This window comes from Parus major, chromosome 3, assembly GCF_001522545.3.
Source record: "Parus major isolate Abel chromosome 3, Parus_major1.1, whole genome shotgun sequence".
Lineage (NCBI taxonomy): Eukaryota > Metazoa > Chordata > Aves > Passeriformes > Paridae > Parus > Parus major.
Genome location: NC_031770.1, coordinates 106,036,450 through 106,059,623, shown reverse-complemented (window position 1 = coordinate 106,059,623; position 23,174 = coordinate 106,036,450). Strand labels below are relative to the sequence as shown.

Sequence of the window (23,174 nt, the reverse complement as noted above, 5' to 3'; positions counted from 1 at the left end):
TTTACATGAGTAATTGAAAAGAGGAAAATCTAAAGGGAAGTAATGTTTTTCTGAACAGTACCATGTCAGGGCAAGTAACTTAATGCTTAATTTTCTGGCCTAGATGGCACCAATCCTGTCTTTAGTGGTCAGCCATCTGGAGCTGCTGGCACTTTCAGGCTCAGGGCATGAAGGCAATTAACTGTACAGGGTAAAAGTGTTGTAACCTCAGAACGCTTTCAGAGTAGATCCACTAAGTGGAAACACAGTGTTACTTACTCCAGTCCTGCTGCAGAAATTCCTAAGCCAATTCCTGCTGACATCTTGGTAAAAAAAACATAAGAAGAATAGAAAATGGTTTCATGTCCTTTCCCATGGGGATTCTGCAGGCGAAAGTTATCAACAACATCAGGCAGCATTGACCTAGAAGTGAGCAAGATGAAAGACAAACTCAAGCCAAAATTTCTTTTCAAAGTCCAAAGTTAATGAAATAGAGCACAGCCCTCCTTCATTTTTAAGCTGATTGATGTAGCCATGCACATGAAAGAATCTAGTTCAAAAGGTTCTACTCCTGGAAGGAAGGCAAAAAATGTGTAAGAAAAGCATAGCCACAGATTACTACGTAGAAAATCACTGAAAAGCCATCAAACACTTGAGAGGTGACAGAATTTCCTAGTCTGCCTATCATTCCAATCAGAAGTTGTGATATTAAAAAGAGACAAACAAACCCCCCATTTCTTAAGATTTCAAGGGACCCAATGTCTGAATAGTTGCAGTCTGAACTCTTTAGACAAAGTAACAACATTTTCAAAAACCAGTGAAACCTTTCTCTATTTCAGAGAAACTGAATTAGGTAACAGGCCATTAGAATGGAAGCTGCTCAAATGTTAATTGTGAACTGACGTTTTATTTCCAATATATGTAATTATTTACTGTTGGAAAAAGAAAGGTCTTCTCACCCTCTGTGCAGAAAAGTTTACATAGTCTGACAACTAATTTCAAACTATGTATTCCATGATCTCTTGGAGTTTTCAGGGCATTGTACAAACAAATTATGAAAAACAGTGCTCTCAGCAATGGTCTTGTTTTCTGGTTAATGTAATCTCAATAACAATTATTTAATCTGAAGAGGAAATGTCCTGCCATTCTTGAGTTGTTTTCCCCACTTATTTTCAGTCTTCAAGTCCAAAAGACCTTGAATTCTTCATTTATTTTAATCATAACCTTGTGCATTTGATCTATAACAGGGACTACTCAAGCAGGGATACACAGAATCATGGAATGATTTGGGTTGGAAGGGACTTTCAAAGATCATCTAATTCCAGCCCCCTGCCATGGTCAGGGACAACTTCCACTATCCCAGGTTGCCCCAAGCCCCATCCAACCTGGGCTTGGACACTTCCAGGGATGGGGCAGCCACAGCTTCTCTGGGCACCCTGTGCCAGGGCCTCACCACCCTCACAGTGAAGAAACTCTAAAACTTAATCTAAATCTATCATCTTTCAGTTTAAAGCCATTACTGCTTGTTCTGTAACTACATGCCCTTATAAAAATTAAGATTAGATACAGTTTGCCTTATGTGTCCTCTGCTACATTCTTAATTGCTCAGCATTAATTGATTTACCTACCTTCATAATTCCTGAAGCAATGTTATCACATGTTGTACAGCTACTTAGATTATTAATTAATTTACATACTGTCACGTACAAAAAGCAGCTACAGTTATGGTAGATGTACTTTGTTACAGGGCAATCAAGGTCACATCATTGCAAATAGCATCCACTATAAAACAAATAAAAGGTTCTTGGAAGAAGTGACTTTTGCCATATTCTGCCTCTTTCAGAGGCAAATTCCATACAGTAGTACATACATGTAATGCAGAAATACATTAATTCCCTGCCTCAAATGTAAAACTCTCCTACCATGGCAACAGAAGAGACGCTGCAATGCTCAGACCAGAGATGAAGGCCACGAAGTAAGCCAGGATCAGGTTTGGAATGGTCACTAGCATGACTGCAAAAGGAATCATCCACTGAAGAAGAAAAGCATTATATTTAAGTTACAGCATGCACTCTTCAATGCTATACACATTATTCCCTTCAAAATATAAAACTATGTTACAGAACAGTTAACAGCAATGTCTCACACTTCAGTATTTTGGTCAAATTGAATTTCCAAAAAGCCCTGAGCTAATCTGTACTTAACTACCCAGAATAATTGGAGAAAAGTAGGACAAGTGATAGTAGTGTTGTCTCTGCTAGCAGTATTACAGCTACAACTGAAATAGTAAATTAAACAGACCCAAGAGCCTATTTACCAGTCTTGAAGCCAATTCACAAACCCTGGCCACATTTATGATCCTAAACAGTCATGGTTTCCAAAAGACCTATGGCCATATAAATACTTTTTCTGAAGAGCCCTAAAGTGGTTGATTCCCAAACTGTGCTAGATATAATAATACAATGGTTTGGTTTGGATGGACCCTTTAAAGATGATCTCATTCCAGGCCCCCTGCCACGGGCAGTGGCACCTTCCACTAGACCAGGCTGCTCTAATCCCCATCAAGTGTTAAAGCCCTGGCCTTGAACACTTCCCAGGGACGGAGCACCCATAGCTTCTCTGGGCAACCTGTGCCAGAGCCTCTCCAGCTGCAGAGTAAAGAATTTCTTCCTAGTATCCAATCTAAATCTACACTCTGTCAGGTTAAAGCCATTCCCCTTTATCCTATCACTCCATGCCCCTGTAGGAAGTCCATCTCCATCTCTCTTGAAGCTGCTTTAGGCACTGTAAGGAGCTCTAAGGTCTTCCCAGGGCCTTCTATTCTCCAGGCTAAATAACCCTAGCTCTCTCACCCTGTCTTCATAGGAGAGGTGCTCTAACCCTGTGATCATTTTTGTAGTCCACCTTTGGACTCACTCCAGCAGGTCCACAGCCTTCTGAGGTGGTGGCTCCCAGACTGGATGCAGTATAGCAGGAGAGGTCTCATGAGAGTTGGAGCAGAGGGGCAGAATCACCTTCCTCAGCTGCTGTCCATTCTGTTTTTGAAGTGTTTGGTTTCGTAGGCTGCAAGTGCACATTGCTGGGTCATCTTGAACATCTTGTCTACCAACACCCCCATTTCTTTCCCCTCAGGGCTGTTCTCAATCCATTCACTGCCCACACTGTTTTTGTGCTCAGGATTGTCCTGGCCCAGATCAGGATTTTTGCCTGGCCTTGCTGAACTTCACGAGGTTCCCCATGATCCCACCTCTCAAGCCTGCCCAGGCCCTTCAGGATGGATCCTCTCCATCCAGCGTGTCACCTGCACCTCACACAGCTCAGTGTCACCAGCACACCTGCCTCGGTCCCTCTCTCCATGTCACTGGATATTGACAAGGATATTGAGCAGCCAGTCCCAGTACAGACCCCTGGGGATGACATCCCTCTCTGGCCCTCACTTGGACATTGAGCCAATGACCACAACTCTGGTTGTGGATGGCCACCATCCAGCCCATTCTTTATCCACTGAGTGGTCCATCCACTGAACCCATGCCTCTCCAGCTTACAGACAAGAATGTCATTCAGGACAGTGTCAAATACTTTGCACAAGTCCAGCTAGACACTGCCAGTTACTCTTTCCTTATCCATGAACACCGATAATTCTCAGGAGATTGCTAATCAGCTTGGGCAAAGATTTTTCTGCCAGTTAAATAACAGAGATAACCAAATGTCCATTGCTATTCTAGCCCAGTGGAACTATTTAATTTACTATTAGAGACAATGCCTGAAAACATCCTCACACTGCATTTCAAGGGGAGTGGTAGGGCTTCAGTGGTTATTTTAAACTGTAAATATAACATTTCATGGATCACCTTCAGTCTTGAATGAGGGAGAATTTGCTTTCTTTTCCAATCATCACTTTAAAGCATATACATACTCAGCAATAACTAAACCCAAAAGTCAGAGTAGTTTACTCCGCTCCCCACAGCTGGATCCACTCATTGTATGACAAGCCACAGAGGTTACCCGCAAAGCCAAATTAATTTAGTATGCTTGAGATTTTTTTTTCTGGCTAGTAGTCATAGTCACTAGATTTCTTCAACTTCAGCTTGAAGCAATGGGCTTACAGGACTGAAAATCCACTTTTTAAAATGCTGATTGAATGCCTACTGCCCAGCTGTCCTACACCCGTCACATGCTCCATCTCCCACGCCTGTGAACCACAGGCACAGCAGCACATGTAGAATCCAGAACCAGGGGCTTATCTACAGGGCTTTTTAATGATGGGGGATTAGTTTAACATTAAGTGTTTCAATCCTCTATACGTGCAGCTTGGGAGCTGAGGGTATGAGAAGAGCTTTCACAGAGAGTGATTCCCCTAAGCACTGCTATTTACAGTTCTGTATGATAAGTGATTCTGGGAGTCCTGGAGTCTAATCCATTATGTTTATGTTTTAAATGCATTTCCCATCTAAAGCATTTGCTCCCAAGCTAAGGAGGCAGAAAATAACCTTTCCTGCCTGCAAGTTCCCAGCACAGGCAGATAATCCTTGCATTAGCCCAGTGTTGTGGCAAAATCATTATTTCACCACAAGAGAGCACTCCAGCAATATCAGATTTTATGTTGTCTATAAGCAATTTTATGACTTCCTTATGCTCCGCATGAGGCACCCACTCAGAAACCAAAGCACTTAAACAAAATTCTAGATCGATAATAATAATCATTGTAACTGTAATTTCCTAGAGAAAGAGAAGCAGGGCCAGCAGGGCTGAGGTTACAATGCCCTAAAGTCTTGCTCATGCAGTGGCAGCGCAGTCATGGGGCAGCGCTCCCACTGCAATAAACAGCTAATGCAGCTCCTTCTTTCTTACTTGTAAAGCAAATACTCTGTTATTGGCATCTGCTCCCTTGTCACAGGGCTGCTGCCCTCTGAGTTATGAACAACATCCTACAGCTATCCTGTGCCTCCCATCCATTCCTTGCTGTGTAAGGTGATGCTGCTGGGGTGCTGAAGGTGGTACTGGTCCCTGCAGCAGCACATTATGAAGGGCAAATCAGGGAAAAGGTGCAGGGAGGATGAGTGGAAACAGGATGGGAGAGTGGAAATGGGGCTGCAGAGCCAGGACTCATCCAAAGGCATCTCTCCATGCTGCACAGTGCTCAGAGATGGCAAATAAACAACTGCGTATCTGTGAGGAGGTGCTCTTATTTTTACAAAATCCTGCAAAACCCACAGCCAAAAGATATTATTGGCTAGGATGGAAGCTAGTGCTGTGGGAGAGAGCCATCTTTGTTTTTAGACACCTTGTCAAAACTATGAAGCAAGAAGATACCACACTCCTTAAAATTTCTCATGACAACTTCACTTCCAGTCACCAGATGAGTTTTACAGAATGTAAGTTCAGTGTTTGCCCGGTGAGGGCAGAGCAGACACCCAAATGAACACAGCACGTGGAAGCTGAAGGAAATAAACAGAAGAGAATAATTTCTAGCCTGTGCACCAACCTGGTTGTGGGAAGACTGTGATCAAGGATCCTGCTTGAGAGCAGGATAATTCCTGATAATTCCAGAAATTTAAACTTCTAGGAACTTGAGATACTTAATCAGTTAGACTTGATCACCTCTTTTGGTGGAAGAAAGCCAAGATTCTTGTTGCTTATCTATCACCCAACTCCTAAACTCTTTGAAGGCTCTCTTCAACACAGAATCACCTTAACAGGAAAAATTAGTCTGGAGTGCTGTGACTTTTTTTTTTCAGGAAACTGAATTTCCAATCACATATTCCCCCTGAAAGCTGGGAGAGGTTATAGAGAAAAAAAAATAAAAATTGTTTTCTTCCCTGTCTCATTCCCTTCCAGTAGAACGTTCCCCAATGACAAACTTAGGAGCCTTAAATGATGTGCTTTTATTTCATGGTGGGAGAATACAGATTAGCTGTACAGATCACACGAGGTGGTAGGGTAGGAAGCTCCTGTGATGCATTGTCAGACACAAAATCCATCACTGAGCTCACACTGAGTCCCCTGAGAAATGTCTGCAAGGTGAAACAGAGAGGTGGCTTTTTTTCGGTCCATCCCCCACTTAGACCATAACAGTCAAGCAACTCAACTGTAAAATTAAGTTAAACCATGTTTACAGAGGTGCTGACAGGCTTTCCAGTCATGTAAAACTAAATTTATAGAGCCAAGTTGGTTGAAGAAAGCATTTTTTGTGGCCAAGTAGACAGAGGAGGAGATTTCCTAAGGAGGAAATCTGCATTCCCAGGTCTAGTCAATGGGCCAATACTGCTTTTGACAGTTCTCTTTGCTCAAGTGGTAAAAAGAAATAAGGATGGGTCTCAAATTCCAGATGCCTACTTCAAAACACATAACAATTCAGCATATTTGGAACTCAGGTTTTAAAGTTATTTCTGATTCTCTGGAAGTCATTACAACACAGCTTTTAATTCCAAAAATTATAACTGTTCAACTCTATTCAATAGCTGTCACCAGACCTAAATTTTTCAGCTTTGTTCAGATTTTGACATATAGCTTTGGGCTGGATTTTTCAAGTCCTCCTGCTTTGTTGTACACAAGGCAATTTTTCTTTCCTCTTTCATAAGTAATTGAAGGTAAACAGGGGGAAAATGGGGAGGAACAGGCCTATACAATAACTCACTGAGGATGATGACAGAAAATTGCTGCTGTCTGCACTAAGTAAGGGACTTAAAATAATCCATCAGTGACAAGGGCAGACTCACTGAGCTGGCTTTACAGAGCTGTGTCAGAGTTAAACCAGGCTTCTTTTCTCAGGTAGGTCACCTTTTTCTTCACTAATAACTGTCCCTCCCTATTCAGAGGGATGTGGATGCTCCTTGAGGGGGGGTGTGACAGACCTTTCTTTCCATGGGACTGAATTACCAATGCAGACACCTCAGCACCATAGAACAAAGACAAAACAAACTTTGCACAACAGATAACTTGTCAACATGAGGCAACTCAGATCTGAATTTATAAAACCACATTGAAGCTCAGTTCTGAGAGCTTCAAATGAGGAAAACTCGTGCAAATTCTTAAATAAGCTGGGACCTCCCTCCGGCATCAATCCATTTCTCAAAAGTTTCCCTTGGAAACTTGGAATCTGTCTGAAATTTAGTATAATGATTTAAAACAAACTCTGGAACTCAGCAAATTTCACATAGATTGAGGTTATAAGCACTTGAAAGAGCTGCTGAAGTGGCTCCAATTGTCAAATGAAATGAGCACAAGCAGAATTTTTTTTTTCTCAGAGGATTTGCTTACCGAAATCCCACATGCTGCACACTTCTTGCCAAATCTCTGCAGAAACTTCTGCCAGAAGGGAACACTCACAACTGCTGATACCTACAAGAGACAAAACCCCATATCTGTACTGTACTTACTTCCACTGACTTCAGCTGTAGAGCTCACAGACATCTTTTTGTCTAGAACATAAAAGCCTGAATGGAAGGTGAACATGCAGATTCTTGTTTCTCCTCATCCTTTGAGTGACTTATTAAAATTCACTGTTAAGCTATCCGTCAGAGGGTTTTCCACAGTCAAACCTCAGAAGATAGTGTCTTAAAATTTCCTTTTCTAATGCAAGCCACAGCAGTCAAAGCTGTGCTCAGTTATTAAAGTTCAAACATACTGCAAACAGTCACACCTTGTGCTACTGCCTTTTGTCACACTGTCTGAACCTGACAAATGATGAGCGAGTTCAGCTCTACCCCATGGTACAGGAAGAAAGCTGAAGTGCAAGGTAAACCTATCCTAAGATATGCTTAAGAATACATAATCCATACTGTGTGTCCCTTCTTAGGAACAATCTGTAAAAAGTTGTTTGCAGATGACATTACTGTTTCAGACACTGAAATACCCTCCCACAGCAGCAACACCCACAAGCAATGTAGTGCCTATGCACTGAAGTACTGCTACTAATGGCAGCCTTACACTTGACCTTTATTTAAATGTCATTTAATTGTTACAGTTATATTTCAGTCTTTAACTCTACTGTCTCTTGTCTCTCTTCTTGATGACCATCACTTGCAGAGACTTAAGATACCCAGCACTCCTCTTTTGCTCTCCAGCATCTTGGTTTTAATGGTTTTTGAAAAGATTTGTCTTATAATGTGGGAAAGGATGAGTATCACCTAAGCAAGCAGAATTCTACCTCTGCATATCAAGAAAAAAGATTCTGTAAAAGGATCTTTTTATCACACTGCCAATTGCTCTAGAGAGGAATCTTCATATTTCTGTATATTTTAAATATTTATCCTTGCAAGCTGCTGAGCCCAGAGGAGTTGTGTGTATGAATATGCAAATTGAAGTTGTTTAATTTTCAGCACATAGGGTTGGGGAAAGGGACAAAGGAGGTAAAAATCCAGACCTCCTTTCTATCTAGAAGCAGCTTCTGTCTTTTATTGAAGCTGTGGCTTACAGGTAAAAACAACAAGGAATGACTTAAAAGCTCCAAACCACTATTTTTTTAGAAGTACAGTAGGGAACAACAGCTTTATTTCAAACAAACAATATAAAAAATAGTATAGGCTCCTAACAGCTCTGCTGAGACACAACACTCTTCTTGTCTTCTGTCATTTTGTGTCAAAGCCCAGCAAGAACCAGGTAACATTTGGGAGAGAAGCACAACTCACCAAGATGGTCACCACCAAATACTGGAAGTGATTGCGGAGGCCAGCAGCGTGCGTGCAGAACAGGACAAAGTTCCCCTGCTCCAGCTGTTGAGTTTAAGACATTTGGTGACCACCAAAAGACAACGGAAAATTTTTTTAAAAAAAGACAAAAATTGCATCACACTCCATATTAGTTCAATATAGTTGGTGACTGATTTGTTAAATGTAGGGTTTGGGAGTCTCGTTCTTCCCTTGTTTGCAGTAATTTAAAGAAGCAGCAATTGTCCTGTTATCACTGGAATAACATGCCAATGATACTGGGGCAAGCAAGAGCTAAGCCACAGATTTGGTCAATTTCAATAGAGCATAAAACTGACCATAACAGAAATGGCCCTATGAAAGTATTCTGTCTCAAGGCTTTATTCCCTAAGTCCCAATTGCCTTGTGTTGTCACAGCCGCAGGCTACTGCAAGAAACTGGCTTTTCTCTTCCCCAGCAAGGCTATCAATCTTTCTCTAGAAGCTCTGACTCCAAAACAAGTTACATTTCAGCTGTAATAACACTCCTGCCAACTTCCTGTGGTAAAGCAGCTGGTTTTGTATGCACCCTCAGGTATGGAGTGTAGCTCTGGGTCACATCTCCCTATATCTGAATCCTCATCAGATGGGAGGATCTAACTGCACTGTGTTAGATGACAGGTGAAGCCACTGCCACCACCACGCTTCTGCAGAATTCATTTGGGATTCTGAACACCAGAATATGATGGAGGGCCAGCTCTGCAGAAAAAGAGTGATAGAGGAGGATTTAATACTCATGCCACAGCAGCATGATCAAGTCTTGCTCCTTTGTGTGCTTGTAGATTACAGGTGGCCAATCGCCTGTATATAAATTAGGATATCCAAAAAGTTGCATCCTGTCTCTGTTGCCACAAAACCCTTCCCTAGTTTGTGACCCTGTTCATGCTGCCCTAATTTTAGATATGGGATATCACACTCTGGAATTACAGCCAATGCATCTTTACCTGCCCACTCCTTTTGCTGATCAGTAATCCACTATCTAAATTCCACAAAATCAGTGTCCCTCCCTCAAATAAAAGCAGCGAGTGTTGCTCATGCTGGCTCAACTGGAGTAACAGCTTCCAGCTTCTGCCTCCCCTCACACCTTCCCCTCAGTCAGCACAAACAGCCAAATAGAGAGCTGTGGACTGACAGAATATCTTTTCCTCTCTGGGTGTTGTCAGCAAGTAGTTGCCTGCCAGCAACCAGATGTGCTCTATATCCCTGCTGACTGGGTGGATGCTGGAAGGATGTGGACAATAAGGAACCTTCTATCTTTCATATTCTCCCTTTCTCTGCAGTTGCACACAGTATTTCAGCTCCCAGACATGAGCAGAAATAACTTCTGTTATTGTTTCTCACCCTCGGGTATTCCAGCAAGGACAAACAGATGCTGTGCCCAAATCCAGGCCAACAAAAAAATTCAGCACTTCTTTGGCAAACAAACTCTTAAGCAGCCCTTGCAGGGAACTTAATTCACCAGGACTGCTGGTGAGCACAGCACTGCTCTCTTACATGTCTTATTCTTGCCTTCTGTCCTGATCAATGATCAAACCTTGATCATCGGTTCATGTGACTAAGAGTCTCTTGGCAAAATGTGATAATTATTTTATTTTCAAAATAAAGCAAACTTTGAGTGATATATACAAGTTCAGAGTGAAATAATATATTTACTGAATTGAATATGTCTTAAAAGTCAGGATTAAAAAGCCTGCTGTACTTATGGGGAGTGAGGGTTTCTTACCGAGTGGCTTTTCTACAGCTCCTCTCTATGGGAGGATGCACCACATCTTTTTGTGAGAGCCACATCCAATTGCAGGTCCTCATTTCAAAATGAGCTCTACCTAACTCTGAAACAGGTAATGCCTCCTGCCTCTGAATGTCTTCTTACTCTGACCTAATGCCTTCCATCACAAAAGACTCCACAAGACCCCAGTTCAGCCACTATCTGAGAGCAGTCACCTATGCAAAGGAAAGGGGCAACAGTTTAAAGCCCAGAGAGAGGAATAGATAAAAGAGAAAAAGCATTCTCTAAGCAACTGAAACCACAGGAGACTGTGCATGGGTAACACAGAATGACCCAGACTGGGTCACTAGGACTAGTTCTTCACCTTTTATGAAAAAAAAAAAAAAAGAAAAAAGAAAAAAGAAAAAAGAAAAAAGAAAAAATATAAATCTTTAAATGGTCAGGACTTTGGCTTTGCTTCTGCTTTGTAAGAACCATCTCCAGCCACACAGGACCCCAGGCACCAAAGGAGGACTCTGGTTCCCTACTGATTTACAGGGGAAGGCAACACCCCCCAGATCACCCCTCCAGTCACCAGCCAAAGGTTATTTGCATTTCAGACTCTCCCACGCTGGGAGTGGAATGAGGCCAGCACACAGACTGAGAGGGGCTGAAGTTACCTGAACTGCTGTCGAGATGAGAAGAAATGAAGCTGTAAGCTTCACATATGGACCATGCTTCATGGTGAGTGCAAGCCCCTTACAAAAAGGAATTGCTCTGTCTGATTTTAAGGCATAAGGATCTAAGAGAAGCAGAATACATAAAATAAAAATCTTTTCAGTACAGGAATGTGAAATAACTATTATTAAACTGAGGCATATTTAAATATAACTTACCATCCCTTTCCTTTACTCCAAGAAAAAGAATGACAATTCCAAGAAGATACACACCTGCTATGACCCCTGCTGCAATCATGTAAACTTTTGCCTTTCAAAAGGGAAAAAAAAGACATTTGAAATTGTGACAGGAGAATGACAAGTCATTATGAAAATTTCAGTCCCTTTTTGGTAGGCCACCTGAAAATGAAGAAATACTCATCTGCATACAGCCAAATGCCTGTCTGCTACCTTGCTGAAAAATGTTCACTTCTGCAGTTCCTTTATAAACCACACCTGCCTTAGGATAAATTCAGGGCATATAAGTATATATTTCTTTAAAAAAAAAAAAAAGAAAAAAAAATGAAGCAGTGAACAAAAGGGTTACTGTGTTGGCAACCTGAATATTTTAAAAATCTGCAAAAATTGTTGAGACTAACTTCAGACATACACAGTCACGTAATCAAAACCATGCATCATCCACAGAGGCATTCTCATTTTCAGTAAGTCCAGTTGATCTGGCTACACAGACCACAATCTGGAATTTCATGGTGGATAGGAGAGCCCTCAGTACTGATGTAAACATGATGATAATAATGGAAATTATGAATTTTAGAATTCATACTTACATGCCAGTGTTTTGTGTATGCTACCTTGCATGCTGGTTTTCCCACTTATTTAGTGAAATATCCAAGCAAATTCAGAAATCTTTGCTTCCATTTAGCCAGGGGAGAAAAGCCTCCAAGGATACTTCCCACACCACCAGATCACACTTACTGCTGCTAACTCTGACTTTGGATTAAAGCTTTAAAAAAATTTTTGCTTTAGTATAATGTAATAATTTACCTGAGAATGTGTTATCAAAGATAGCTTATAGAGCTTTATGAAACAATGATTACTTGATAGGATAACTGAATTCCAATTTATTGGTTATATGTTGCAGATGAAGTTATTGTAAGTCTAAGAAGAAGTTGGTAAAAAAAATGCAATTACAAGAATGTACTTCAAAATATGAAGACATTAGTATAGGTGCAAATTTATCCAGATGAACCATGTAAGAATAGAAAATTTTCAAGAAAACTGCTTTTGTTAAGATGTTTACATTTCAGAAAATAACATGGTGAGAATATAGGAATGCAGCACTATTCTTCAGAGCTATAAATTAAGTAACAGAGTACTTTCACACTGTTGGTTATGGCTTGCAGAGAATACAGAGTGCAGCAGTGGAGACACCTGAATTCACTTAAACAAGGCAATTTCAGCCTGAAATGTAGCTGAGCCAGGAGAGAAGGGGATGAAAAAAAAAAGATGGCAACAGGACTCCTTTATTAATTCTCTATTTTGTTTTTATGTATTTGTTAATTTGCTTGAAGCATTTGAATTAAATGTTGTGTTTCATAGGCCATCATTAAGTGTAATTTTGAGCTTAAACCATCAAGGATACTCATGGCAGGCCAAGTAAGATTCTCTAACCCTGAACAAAACTTGTTAGACCATCTACAACTCTATCAATATTCATGTTTGGTTTCCAGTAATAAAGATCCATTCATAAGCTTATAGTAACAGCTTCAGGAGAGCTTAAAAATAACCATTTCTTCCTCTTCCTTTCTTTCAATAAGGAGAAAAATAATATCAAGTTGTTCACTAAGTGCTTTTTAAAACTATATGTGCTCTTGAGCAGCTAAGAATTAGTCCTTGTGACAAAGAGTCTGACTCCTGAAAGGCATTAAAAGAAAGTCAAGATTTGCCCTCTTCTAAATATTTCCTGATGGAGGTACTTCAAATTCAATTAATCTAGTCTTGCCTCAACTTGTAGCTTAATGCCTATCAGCCATACAACCAAAATTCAAGATCCATCAAGATCCAATTCAAGATTTCCTCTTTACTGTGCAATTAATTAGGTGCATATTCTGCTGTGTGTGGTGTGAACAAAGGGCAGGTTTCCAGTCACTCTGCAACTTCTTCAGATCTGAAAAATGTTTGTGTCTAAAAGCTTTCCCATCATTTCCCAGTTTCAGTATCTAGTTTAATGAAAGATAATGCCTCTATCTACAAACTCTGGCTACTTTAGGCTATAAATTTCTGCTAGTTTTTCAAAATAAAAAACTACTTGACATTCACCTCATTGTGAAGTTCCTTTCTCAATCTCCCTCCTACCTCAGAAAGGACAGGAAAGTACATGTGGTTAGACAGAAAGGAAATAAATCAAGATTGTGTATTTTTTTCCCTTGAAAGCCATTTCAGAGATTTCAAAATAGAAGTTGGGGAATTTAGTCTGAAGGAGATTCAGATAGGGAATCTGCTGTGCAATGTAATTCAGTTTGTGCCATGACTTTTCAAGATACTCACCCCAACAATTCACAGAGGTGTAATAAACACAGTAGTGTTCTAAATCAAACTATTGTCCCAGAAGCTAAAAAGGAAGGCAGGATGATGTTCTGTGTCTTGTTGAAACACACACTACAAGTTACCAAACAAGCATCTTCAAAAACACCTTATTCAGCCATAAAATGGCATGGCCACTTAGAGAAGCAGCCCAGCTGTCCTCTGACTGTTGCCCAGATCAGCTCTATCAGACTGTGCCAAAAAAACCAAGGATCAGGTGGCACAGAGGCAAAGGATAGGAATGGGGGGAGGAAAGGTTTCATCCCTTTCCTAGACCACCAGTGCTGAAGCCAGAGTGTACAAATCCAAAACACAGATAAAAACATGCTTTTAGTTTGTGATTTTACTGCTGCTGGAACATGATAATAGGAGCTACTCCACTGCATTAGGAAGAGCACAAATATGTATTTTCTCATTTACATCAAGCATTTGAGATTAGATTCAGGTCACAGAATCTTCTTCATGGATATTATATATACAGGTTGGTACTTGCACTGACAGAGCAACAGATGAAAGTATAAAAAGAAAGGATGAATCCAGCAGTTGGTAACTTGGAACCAACAATCTGCTGATTTCACAAGTGACATAGGAAAAAACACTACACAATGTAATTGTTTAAGTCAGAGACTCTTTCAAGACCACTGCAATCAATGGAAGACTATCAAATTGTGCTAACTGAGGTTTGGATCAGGTTTTAGGTTTTCCTCCCAGATATAAAACTTTGTTTCTCAAAAAATATAAAACTCAAGTACAAGGAGATCAAATTATTTATGCAAAATTACAGGAAAAGCCTGTCATGGGAAATTAAATAAACAAGCATGGATCCCTAGGTTCATTCCACATGTTAACCACTGAGATCTGCCCCCACTAATGGGCTGTTACCAACCATTTACTTTTAACAGTGCTTCGTATCTTCACAAAAGTACAGATTCCAAATAGGACTTAGAGTTTCATTAACAAAATTGCCATTGGTCTGTACAGGAGATCTCCAGTGGTAACTCTTGGAAATCAGTGTTGCTGAACTGAAAGATCCTGCTGCAGCCAACATTTTTTCATGGAATCATAGAATGATTTGGGTTGGGTGGGAGTTTCAAAGATCATCTCATTCCAACCCCTTGCCATGGGCAGGGATATCTTCCACTATCCCAGGTCATTCTGAGCCCCATCCAACCTGGCCTTGAACACTTCCACTTGGATGGGGCATCCACAGCTCCTCCAGGCAACCTGTGCCAGGGCCTTGTCACTCTCATTGTAAAAAAAAAAGAAAAAAGAAAGTCTTCCTAGTATCTAACGTCTTTCAGTACCTCCCTAATGTACCCTATTTCAGTTTAAAACCATTCCTCCTTGTCCTGTCACTACAAGCCCTAGTTAAAAGTTTCTTCTGTCTTTCTTTAAACCCCCTTTTTTGTACTGAAAGGCTGCAATAAATTCTCCCTGGAACTTTCTCTCCTCCAAGCTGAACAAATCCAGCTCTCTCAGTCTGTATTCACAGGAGAAGATCTCCAACCTTCTGACCATTTTTGTCTCCTCTGGCTCTGCTCTAACAGGTCCATGTATTTCTTGTGCTAGGGACCCTAGGACCAGATGGAATATTTCTGGAGAGGTAAACTGCTTTTCTTACTAAGCTTCTATAAACTGTAAATCAGCCCCTGGTGAAAACAAAGGGTGGCCATGTCCCTCCCAGCTGCTTTTATGGGTTTGGCACCACCTGCAAAGCTCCTCAAAGAAATTCTGGTATCACACTGAGGAGGGGTTGCAAAGACAGCAAAGATGGAAATCATTGTCTGCAACAAGGTCCTTGCCTCAGCTCCAGCATCACAGATTTCAAGGAAGTTGTGTTCATGCTCATCCAGCTGGATATGATATGGTATTAGAGAAACATCCCCACCATCCTCTGTAGGATATTTTAGTGTGCTCCCATAGACACTTACCTGATGAGACAGGGGATCTGAGGGGTCTGGAATGCTGGGAGTGTCATTCCAGGAGTCAGTGGTGTTTACTGAGGGATTCACAGTGCAGTGAGGAGAGACATGAGCACTGGCCACAATCTGCCCCTGAAGTGCAGCTCCAATCAAGGTCCCAAGAACTTCCATGGTCATTCCTAAAGAATAGAGGCACAAATGTGCACTGAGGATGAGAATCTTGCTCATCTGTCTCACTGAAGATAAATGTAATCAAACCATTTCCTCTTACAGGAATGAGCAATGCCAAGAACTGAACTGAAAGGTCAGTCACAGAACAGTTTCAAGGAAAGAGAGTTTTGTCATTTATTTTCTGATGAGCTTTGAGAAGCATCATCCATGAAAGAGCCTTTTCTATACAAGGTGCATGAGAGATGGGAATGCTGAGATTTAGAGACACAAGGGGATAATGCAGAGATCTTTCATCTTGAGGACCAGAGTGGAACAAATTTTTAAATGCCATTTTTTCCAAAGCAGGACTTGGAGTCATGACGTCAGACTGTTTGTATCAAACTTGACAACAACTTGTGAAACAAGTTATCTTATCTAATCAGACATCTGAGTCCTCCAGCTGTAAAATAAAGTGATACTTGCCCCAGGTTTATAGAAATAGTGCAGCTACAGAGGTCTTGGAGAAAGCAGGTGCTGTTGTTACTTGCCTAAGGCCAGAGTCATGCAGATCTACCTACTTTAACCTAAGAGAACGATTCAGACCATTAATTATCACCAGAAGAAGGAATCATCTAAAAAAAAAAAACAACCAAAGCCTCCATGTAGGAAACTATGGGCATCGTCTCATGAAACTGAACAACAACCTGACCAGGTGTTGCAGCTCTGTTAAGGAAAATGGTGAAAAATTTGGGTTCTAGACCCTCCTTGCTCTGAGGGATTTCAAGTCTCCTGTACCTGTTTCTCTGCAATATGGCCATATCTATCATCCCCATGGCCAGGAGATAAACAGAATTCCTGTCCTAGCTCCAGAGACTCTTTACACACTTTGCATAAAGATACATTAGGGCTGAATGAACTGATTGAGGATGGGGACAAAGTCTCCCATTCGGAAATGAACTTCTCATTGACCCAAATATCAGGCTTTTTTCCTATTTTTTCTCTTTCAGTGGCTCCCAGGGTCATTTGTTCCTTTCTGAGAAGCACCATAGAGGATTCTGAAGGGATGCTTCCAGAGCAGGTTGTGTCCTGGTGGTTATCATGCTCCCTCTGGGAAGTGACAGGTGTTTCAAAAGCTCCTAGGTTCATGTTTATTCAAGTCTCCTGATCTGTAACAGCCTTCCTAGGTGACCTCAGACTTTTTGTGGGTCCCTGTAAAGGAATATAAATTCTTCACCATCTAAAGGGAGGGCAAAGCACACAGATTGTGAGGGGTTCAGACAGCACAGCAATGCAGGCCATGTGCAGCTATGCAAGATCCCCCAAGGAAAAGGGAAGACAGGCTCCCTAGGAGACCTGGACCTTTTAAACCACTGCTACTTTGTTCCCAAACTGAGAATGCCTTTGAGTGGAAAATTTGAGGCACCATGTAGCATAAATTTACACCAATGGGAAGTAAAAAAAGCCCCTTCCCCAAACTTCACATCCAATCTTACCAGCAATGTTTTAATTCAGTCCATGCACACAAAAATCCTGGCAGATTGTGGAAATCTAACCCAAATCTGGCCTGAAGTGTTTGGACACAAACTGGTCTCAGTTGGGCGTTGCAGAGCTTCCAAACTCAGTGCAAAGGCAACACACTCAAATCACACCTTTCATTCAAAACACCACCTACATATTCATAACCTTTGTCTAGGGCTCCTCATCTGCATTTTATCAAGCACTTGCATAGAATAAAACTCAGAAGTGTCATTAGAGGCACCACAAAGACAATCACTATGAAACTTCATTTTCTAAGTAGTAGCAAGAGCTGAGGAACAGGTATCCTTCAAAGTTCTTGTGTGCTCAGAATTTATGATGTATTACTTTCCACATCAGTTGATAAAGCTGATCTGCCAGCAGATTGTACCTTGAAGTAGGTTACATTTTGGCCAGAATATAAGTAGGAATTATGTTAAAGCAGCTTTGGAATCCAGTATTTCTACCCTGCATTAATAGCAACAACAGAATAAAATTTGTAATAAGCAGTTCTGCTTGTCTCCAGCAGAGGGTAATGGATCCTCTGATCCCAACCTTATTTTTAAGAGCACACTTTATATTACACAGCTGTTTTTCTTTAACAGTTGAAGAAATGCCTGAACAACAGACTGCATCCAAGACAGTCTATCAACAAGAACTCTCTATGAAGCCCAAAGAGAGGCAAAAGTGTTTAAGTAAAACAAAAAAGAAAAAGATAAGAAACAAAGTTCTCACATAAGCATTACAATTAAAACAAAATTTTGCTCCAAACAAATATCATATCAACATAGACAAAAATACCAACATTTGAAAAGTCAAAACTATGGTTCATTCCACCACCTTAATTTGGTTTAGGAGAACAGCTGTACAATCAAAAGTTAAACTCTTTCTGAACAATAAAATGACACTATAAATGTGTGACACCTCCCAGCCATGAAGTTCAACAGCTTTTATAAGTTTCACATGCTGATGAAGCCCAGCATAGCAGACCAGAAAGCACATTTATTTGGATCACAGCCTCTGAAGACATAAAACCAGACAATAGAAAACACTAGGTACATGGGTTTAGTTAGAATTTAGGCCAGATGACTCAGAATACAATCAGTGCCAAAGAATTCAACACAACTGGAATCTCCTGCTGTTTAGTCCTGTCCTGTGACTGCCAGTCCAGACTTTTTCTTAAAGATAGTTGATGATAATGCAAATTACAATGTTCTGTGTCTCTGGAGAGGGATTGGGCTGCTCAGGGGATTTAGTATCTAGAATTCTGACATTACATTTTTAGTACTTTTTGCTATTTCACTGTGCCTCTCTGGGTTTTAACATAATCAAGTATGTTGAGGGTTAGAAGGACTAATGGAAGAGAAAAGGGATCTTGCTAGGAAGAGAAAACAGATGCCACAAAAAAAACCCTACAAGTTATTCTAAAGGAACACTGTAAGGACAAGTTAAGACATAGAAAAGTCTTTCATGTAATATTTGACTTTTTTCTCTTTACCTTGCTTAATGCAGTTACACAGTGAAGAAGGCATGAGAACAGAGCTGAAGAGAGCAAGAGGGGAGGAAACTGTTCTTGCATTCAATTGATGATCTATACAGGAAATCTTGAAAATATTTTCACTGCACTTTTTTTGGTCTGATTGATTTGCTTCAAAGCTAAAATTTTGTCTGGTTTTGGTTGTTGAAGAGCTAGAGATATGGTCTGGAACGCCTCATTCTTTTAACTAATACACTCAGAGGATCTGAACAAGATCTGCCTTTAAACTTCCAGGTGCATGTAAGAATTAATTAAAAAGTCACAGATGAAATGAAAAAAGAGATTTCAGTTGGTGCGAACATGCACACAAAATTACTTTTCTTTTTGGTGAGGTTAACTGTCTTGGTTCTATGAGTTCTCAATTTTTTTTCTGAGAAAACGGGGTTGCGACTTGAATTTATAACACAAAACACATAAATCTGAGGAAATATCAACTAAAAAAAAGACAGCAACAAAACAAAACAACAAACCCCAAATAAAACCAAATCAACAAACTCTTCAAAATTACTTTCATACTTTCTTTAATTGAATGTTTCTTGGTTTTTCCCTTACAAATCACCTTTAAATTAAATCAATAATCCTTACCCTGACTTGGTTAAGAGTGATTTTTTATTGTTTCCTCTGGCTAGCAATAAACCAAAAAGAGTTTATAGCTAGTCAGACAATTTGAGACAATTAAATATTAACATCTCCTATTTAACTAGAAAAATGCAATTCCTTTGAAGACAAATTAGTTTTCATCACATATTAAAACAGTCTTATAAAAGTCCAGTTTAGGAACACAAATCACTAGGAACTTCCTATAGATTAAGAAGGATTTTCAATAAAACTCAGACCAAATCCCCAGGAGACAGCCCAGATCACACTCACGATATGCTGTTGCAGAATCTCTGTCCTTCTGGTCTGTGCTGAGAAACATGGTGAGGGCAGAATATGGTACTTGGAATAACTATGGAAAGAAAGAACATGACTTAGGAAATGTCAGGGTAAAGCTGCTGTACGTCTTTGATATCCAAGAAAATGGTTTAATGTGACCTTGGAATTAATTTAGTACATCAACTCAGAACACTGAGAACCCTAAACCGATTTTTTAGCACAAAGGCCTGCCTTTTCTTTCTGGTTTGTAAAGCATATAAAAGGAAAAAAGTACATTTCAGAATACAAATAATAAATAATAAAATACCCAGAGGGTTTACCTTGATGTTGCACTCCTTCAGTTTCCTTGGGAAAACATCCTTCACAGAGAGACTCAAAAGAATTTTGCTTTCTTTGCACTAGGGACACTATTGTGTTCCTACCTTAAGCTAACCAACAGGAATCAAAGCCATAAAGAAGAAATACAGTTTTCCACTTTATTCAAGCCAGAAGACTACAAAAATACACAAAAATATTACAAATATCAGTCTAATTATGTAAATCCAGGAGATAATAGTGAAAACAACTCTCTCTTTCAGCACCATTGTGCCACACAATCCTTAATTTGAGTTATGCACAAGTTAATATCATTGCAAAGTAGAACTGGGACATAAACCTGCCTGAACAACCATGTTGTCTGTGGTGTTCCCACCACAACAGAGATCTGTAGCCAAATTAAATCTTGCACTCTGCATCACACAGTGTTTGTACAAAATGCATTTCTGCTCACCTCCACCAAAAGTGGCAAGTGTGTACACTTTCAAATCTCTGCCATGAAAACCCTGTGTTTCTCTTTCAAAAGAAAGAGGAAAGAATTATTTAAAATCATTATGGATGTCTTCTGGACTATCTTTCTACTGGGGAAACAAAGGACCTAGGGAAATATTCAAGCTTAACATAGGAATACAAAATTCCTAATCTGCTCCTGAGAACAGAAGTTATGAGAAGTTGGATTTCTAACTGGCATTAGGAAACTGAACATCTATACTAGAAGGAGTTGAGAGCACTGGAGGTAACCTGGATGAATTAGCAGTTCATTTAATAGAAAAAGCATTGCCAGAAACCATCAGCCAGCAGAGAGTGATAAAAGGGCATCTGCCTGTCCCTTAACCTCACTAGAAGTTGAAGTAAAATGTGAAAACAAGTTTACTAAATATGAATGCTTTAATATAGACAGACAACAAGCAAGTTACTGCTGAGAACATCAAGACCTGTAATCTACTTACTGTGGTCAGTGCTTGGAAAAGGCAGTGGAAAGTCAGATACCAAGCAACTCTTCCTGATACAAACGGAGGAGGGTACCACATAAAAAAATAGGAGACTATAGTGAAGGGTGTACATGCCAGCACCCTGAGAAGAAAATTGACACACGTCAATAATCCCAAAGTAATGATAGCAAAGCACATTAAATTTTCCTGCTAATAATCAATATAACACAATTTATTTTACATGCAGTTTTTCTAACTGCAGCAATGTATGTTTTAAATATCAAAAGTCAGTGTGCATTGAATACACAGATTAATATAAAATATATTAATATATTCATTATATATAAATAGATAAATATATGTTATATATATATTTATACTACTATATTAATATTAATACAAAATAATACACAAAAAAATACACAGATTAATACTTTCATAAAGTGGAAGAAAAAACAGCAAATCTGAAAGAGAAGAGCTACACTTAAACTTATATCCCACTCAGAAGAGACATTATTTCCTTCACATGCACTGAAATAGTACACCTATATTGCCATTCCTTGGCAAATGTCTCAGATTATACATTTATTAGAAAGAATCACTGAAAACTAAGCTCTGTCATCATGTCTTTGCATACTCCAGAAAATTTTACATGAGTTTACTAACTATTGAGATTCCCTCTTCTAATTTTACTGCCTTTGGTTTTCCCCTGAACTTAGTCTCTTCGCTGCTACTTTAAGCAAGTGCAAATGTTGATACACTTAAAAATACTGAAAAAAGCCTAAGAGACAATGGACAGCCTTGTTGTGAAAGCTCCTACACTCTGTGTCTAGTTGGGTATATGAGCATTTCCTCCATTTAACTCCTAATCACTTCAAAAGCAAAAGGATCATCTTTAGAGAGGAAGGTGGCTTAAAAAAAAGGAAGCCCAGAAACTTATATTCCAGACATTGCCATTAACCAGCAATTAATGACATTAGTCTAAAACCTATTTCAGACAAATACTTGTTTGAACTTGTCAAATTTGTCAAACTCCTTGATACAGAATTGGTTAGCTGTTATTATTTCCTAAAAGTCTGAGCTGCAGCATCAGGCCTGTCCTGTATTCTTGTAAATCAGGCACTGAACAATGTATTTAGATGACCAAGATCCTAACAAAAATTTTCCAAACACATAAAAGAGAAAACAGATTAATCCCTTCACAACAGCACTACTGACATTGGGGGTCAGCTGATTGTTTTGCAATCGTGAACTGAAAACCTGGAATACAAAAGAATAATGTGGGTAAATAGTTTAGTAAAACAATGGCTTTCCCACACTGCTCTTTGGGATGGACAGCATCACTGGGAGCTGAACATTTACCAGGAAAGTGCCAGGTTCTGGTATTCTCTGTCCCTCTGGTCCCCAGCCCACAGTTCACCCACAGCAATGGAAAACATAAACAAGGGTAAAATCCTAACACATCTCAGGGCATCTGCCTTCCTCTCCAAAAGCATGAGCTCTTCCAGATGGTGTCCAGGCAGAGTCACCACACAGTCACTTTTTCGTGCAACTTTTTAGCAACAACCCTGTTGGTATTGTTCTCCCTTTTCCCACATTTTCCTTCTCCCTCTAATGCCAGGGAGTTTTCAAAGCCTTGCTGGAGTTGCTGAATATCTGATTGCCAGCTATTATCTCTTTTGACAAAATGTTCGACCAGTACTTCAAGTCAGTGTCTGCTTCTGCCTTTTAAAGCCATTAAATAAGTGATTGATGACTTTGTGTTATATTGAGGACACTATTAAGTGATAGTTAAACATTCACTTCTCTTACTAATGTTCCTGCTTTGCTGGCAAGCTTTTCTGACTGAAAAAATGCCATTGCTTCATTCTAGAATATTAAGAAGTCAGAAAACATTCAAAATACTGAAGTATTTTTAAGCTAAGAGAAGCCCCATTTTTTGCTTTGTGAAAAAATGGCCTCTCAAAAGTCTAGGAACAGAATTCCCATGAAAATATTGGTGTTACCAAATGAAACCAGACAAAATCCTCCTGTAAAGAAAACAGCTGTTTGATGAAAGGGGGGGTTAGATAAGCACTTTTCCTGTAAGAAGTGCAAGATGGGCTGGAGCTAGTTTACAGTGAAAAAGGCTAATAAGTTCATGCTTGTGCTGGGACAGGAATCATTCTTACACCAATGTAACGCTAATAATAAACACATGAAATTGCTGTATTTTCAGAGAACTTAAAAAAAGAAAAAACCATCAAAATACTTCTAATGGCATCTGTATAAAAATTTCATTGTTTTCCTTTTGGATA

The 23,174-nt window shown here is 39.8% G+C and overlaps 1 protein-coding gene across 2 annotated transcripts in view; it reads right to left on the bottom strand.

Moving 5' to 3' along the window:
• MFSD2B (major facilitator superfamily domain containing 2B) overlaps positions 1–23,174 on the bottom strand; it is a 39,941-nt gene that overhangs the window by 5,433 nt on the left and 11,334 nt on the right. Inside the window, exons 4-12 of one of the 2 annotated variants that reach the window (XM_015621327.2) lie at positions 20,896–21,019; positions 19,625–19,703; positions 15,562–15,731; positions 11,267–11,357; positions 11,051–11,172; positions 8,610–8,693; positions 7,240–7,320; positions 1,902–2,011; positions 259–402 (exon numbers count right to left, since the gene is read on the bottom strand). In XM_015621327.2, the coding sequence (XP_015476813.1) occupies positions 259–402; positions 1,902–2,011; positions 7,240–7,320; positions 8,610–8,693; positions 11,051–11,172; positions 11,267–11,357; positions 15,562–15,731; positions 19,625–19,703; positions 20,896–21,019 (1,005 nt within the window). The remainder of the gene's footprint in view (positions 1–258; positions 403–1,901; positions 2,012–7,239; positions 7,321–8,609; positions 8,694–11,050; positions 11,173–11,266; positions 11,358–15,561; positions 15,732–19,624; positions 19,704–20,895; positions 21,020–23,174) is intronic. The other variant, XM_015621328.2, reaches the window with a different exon arrangement.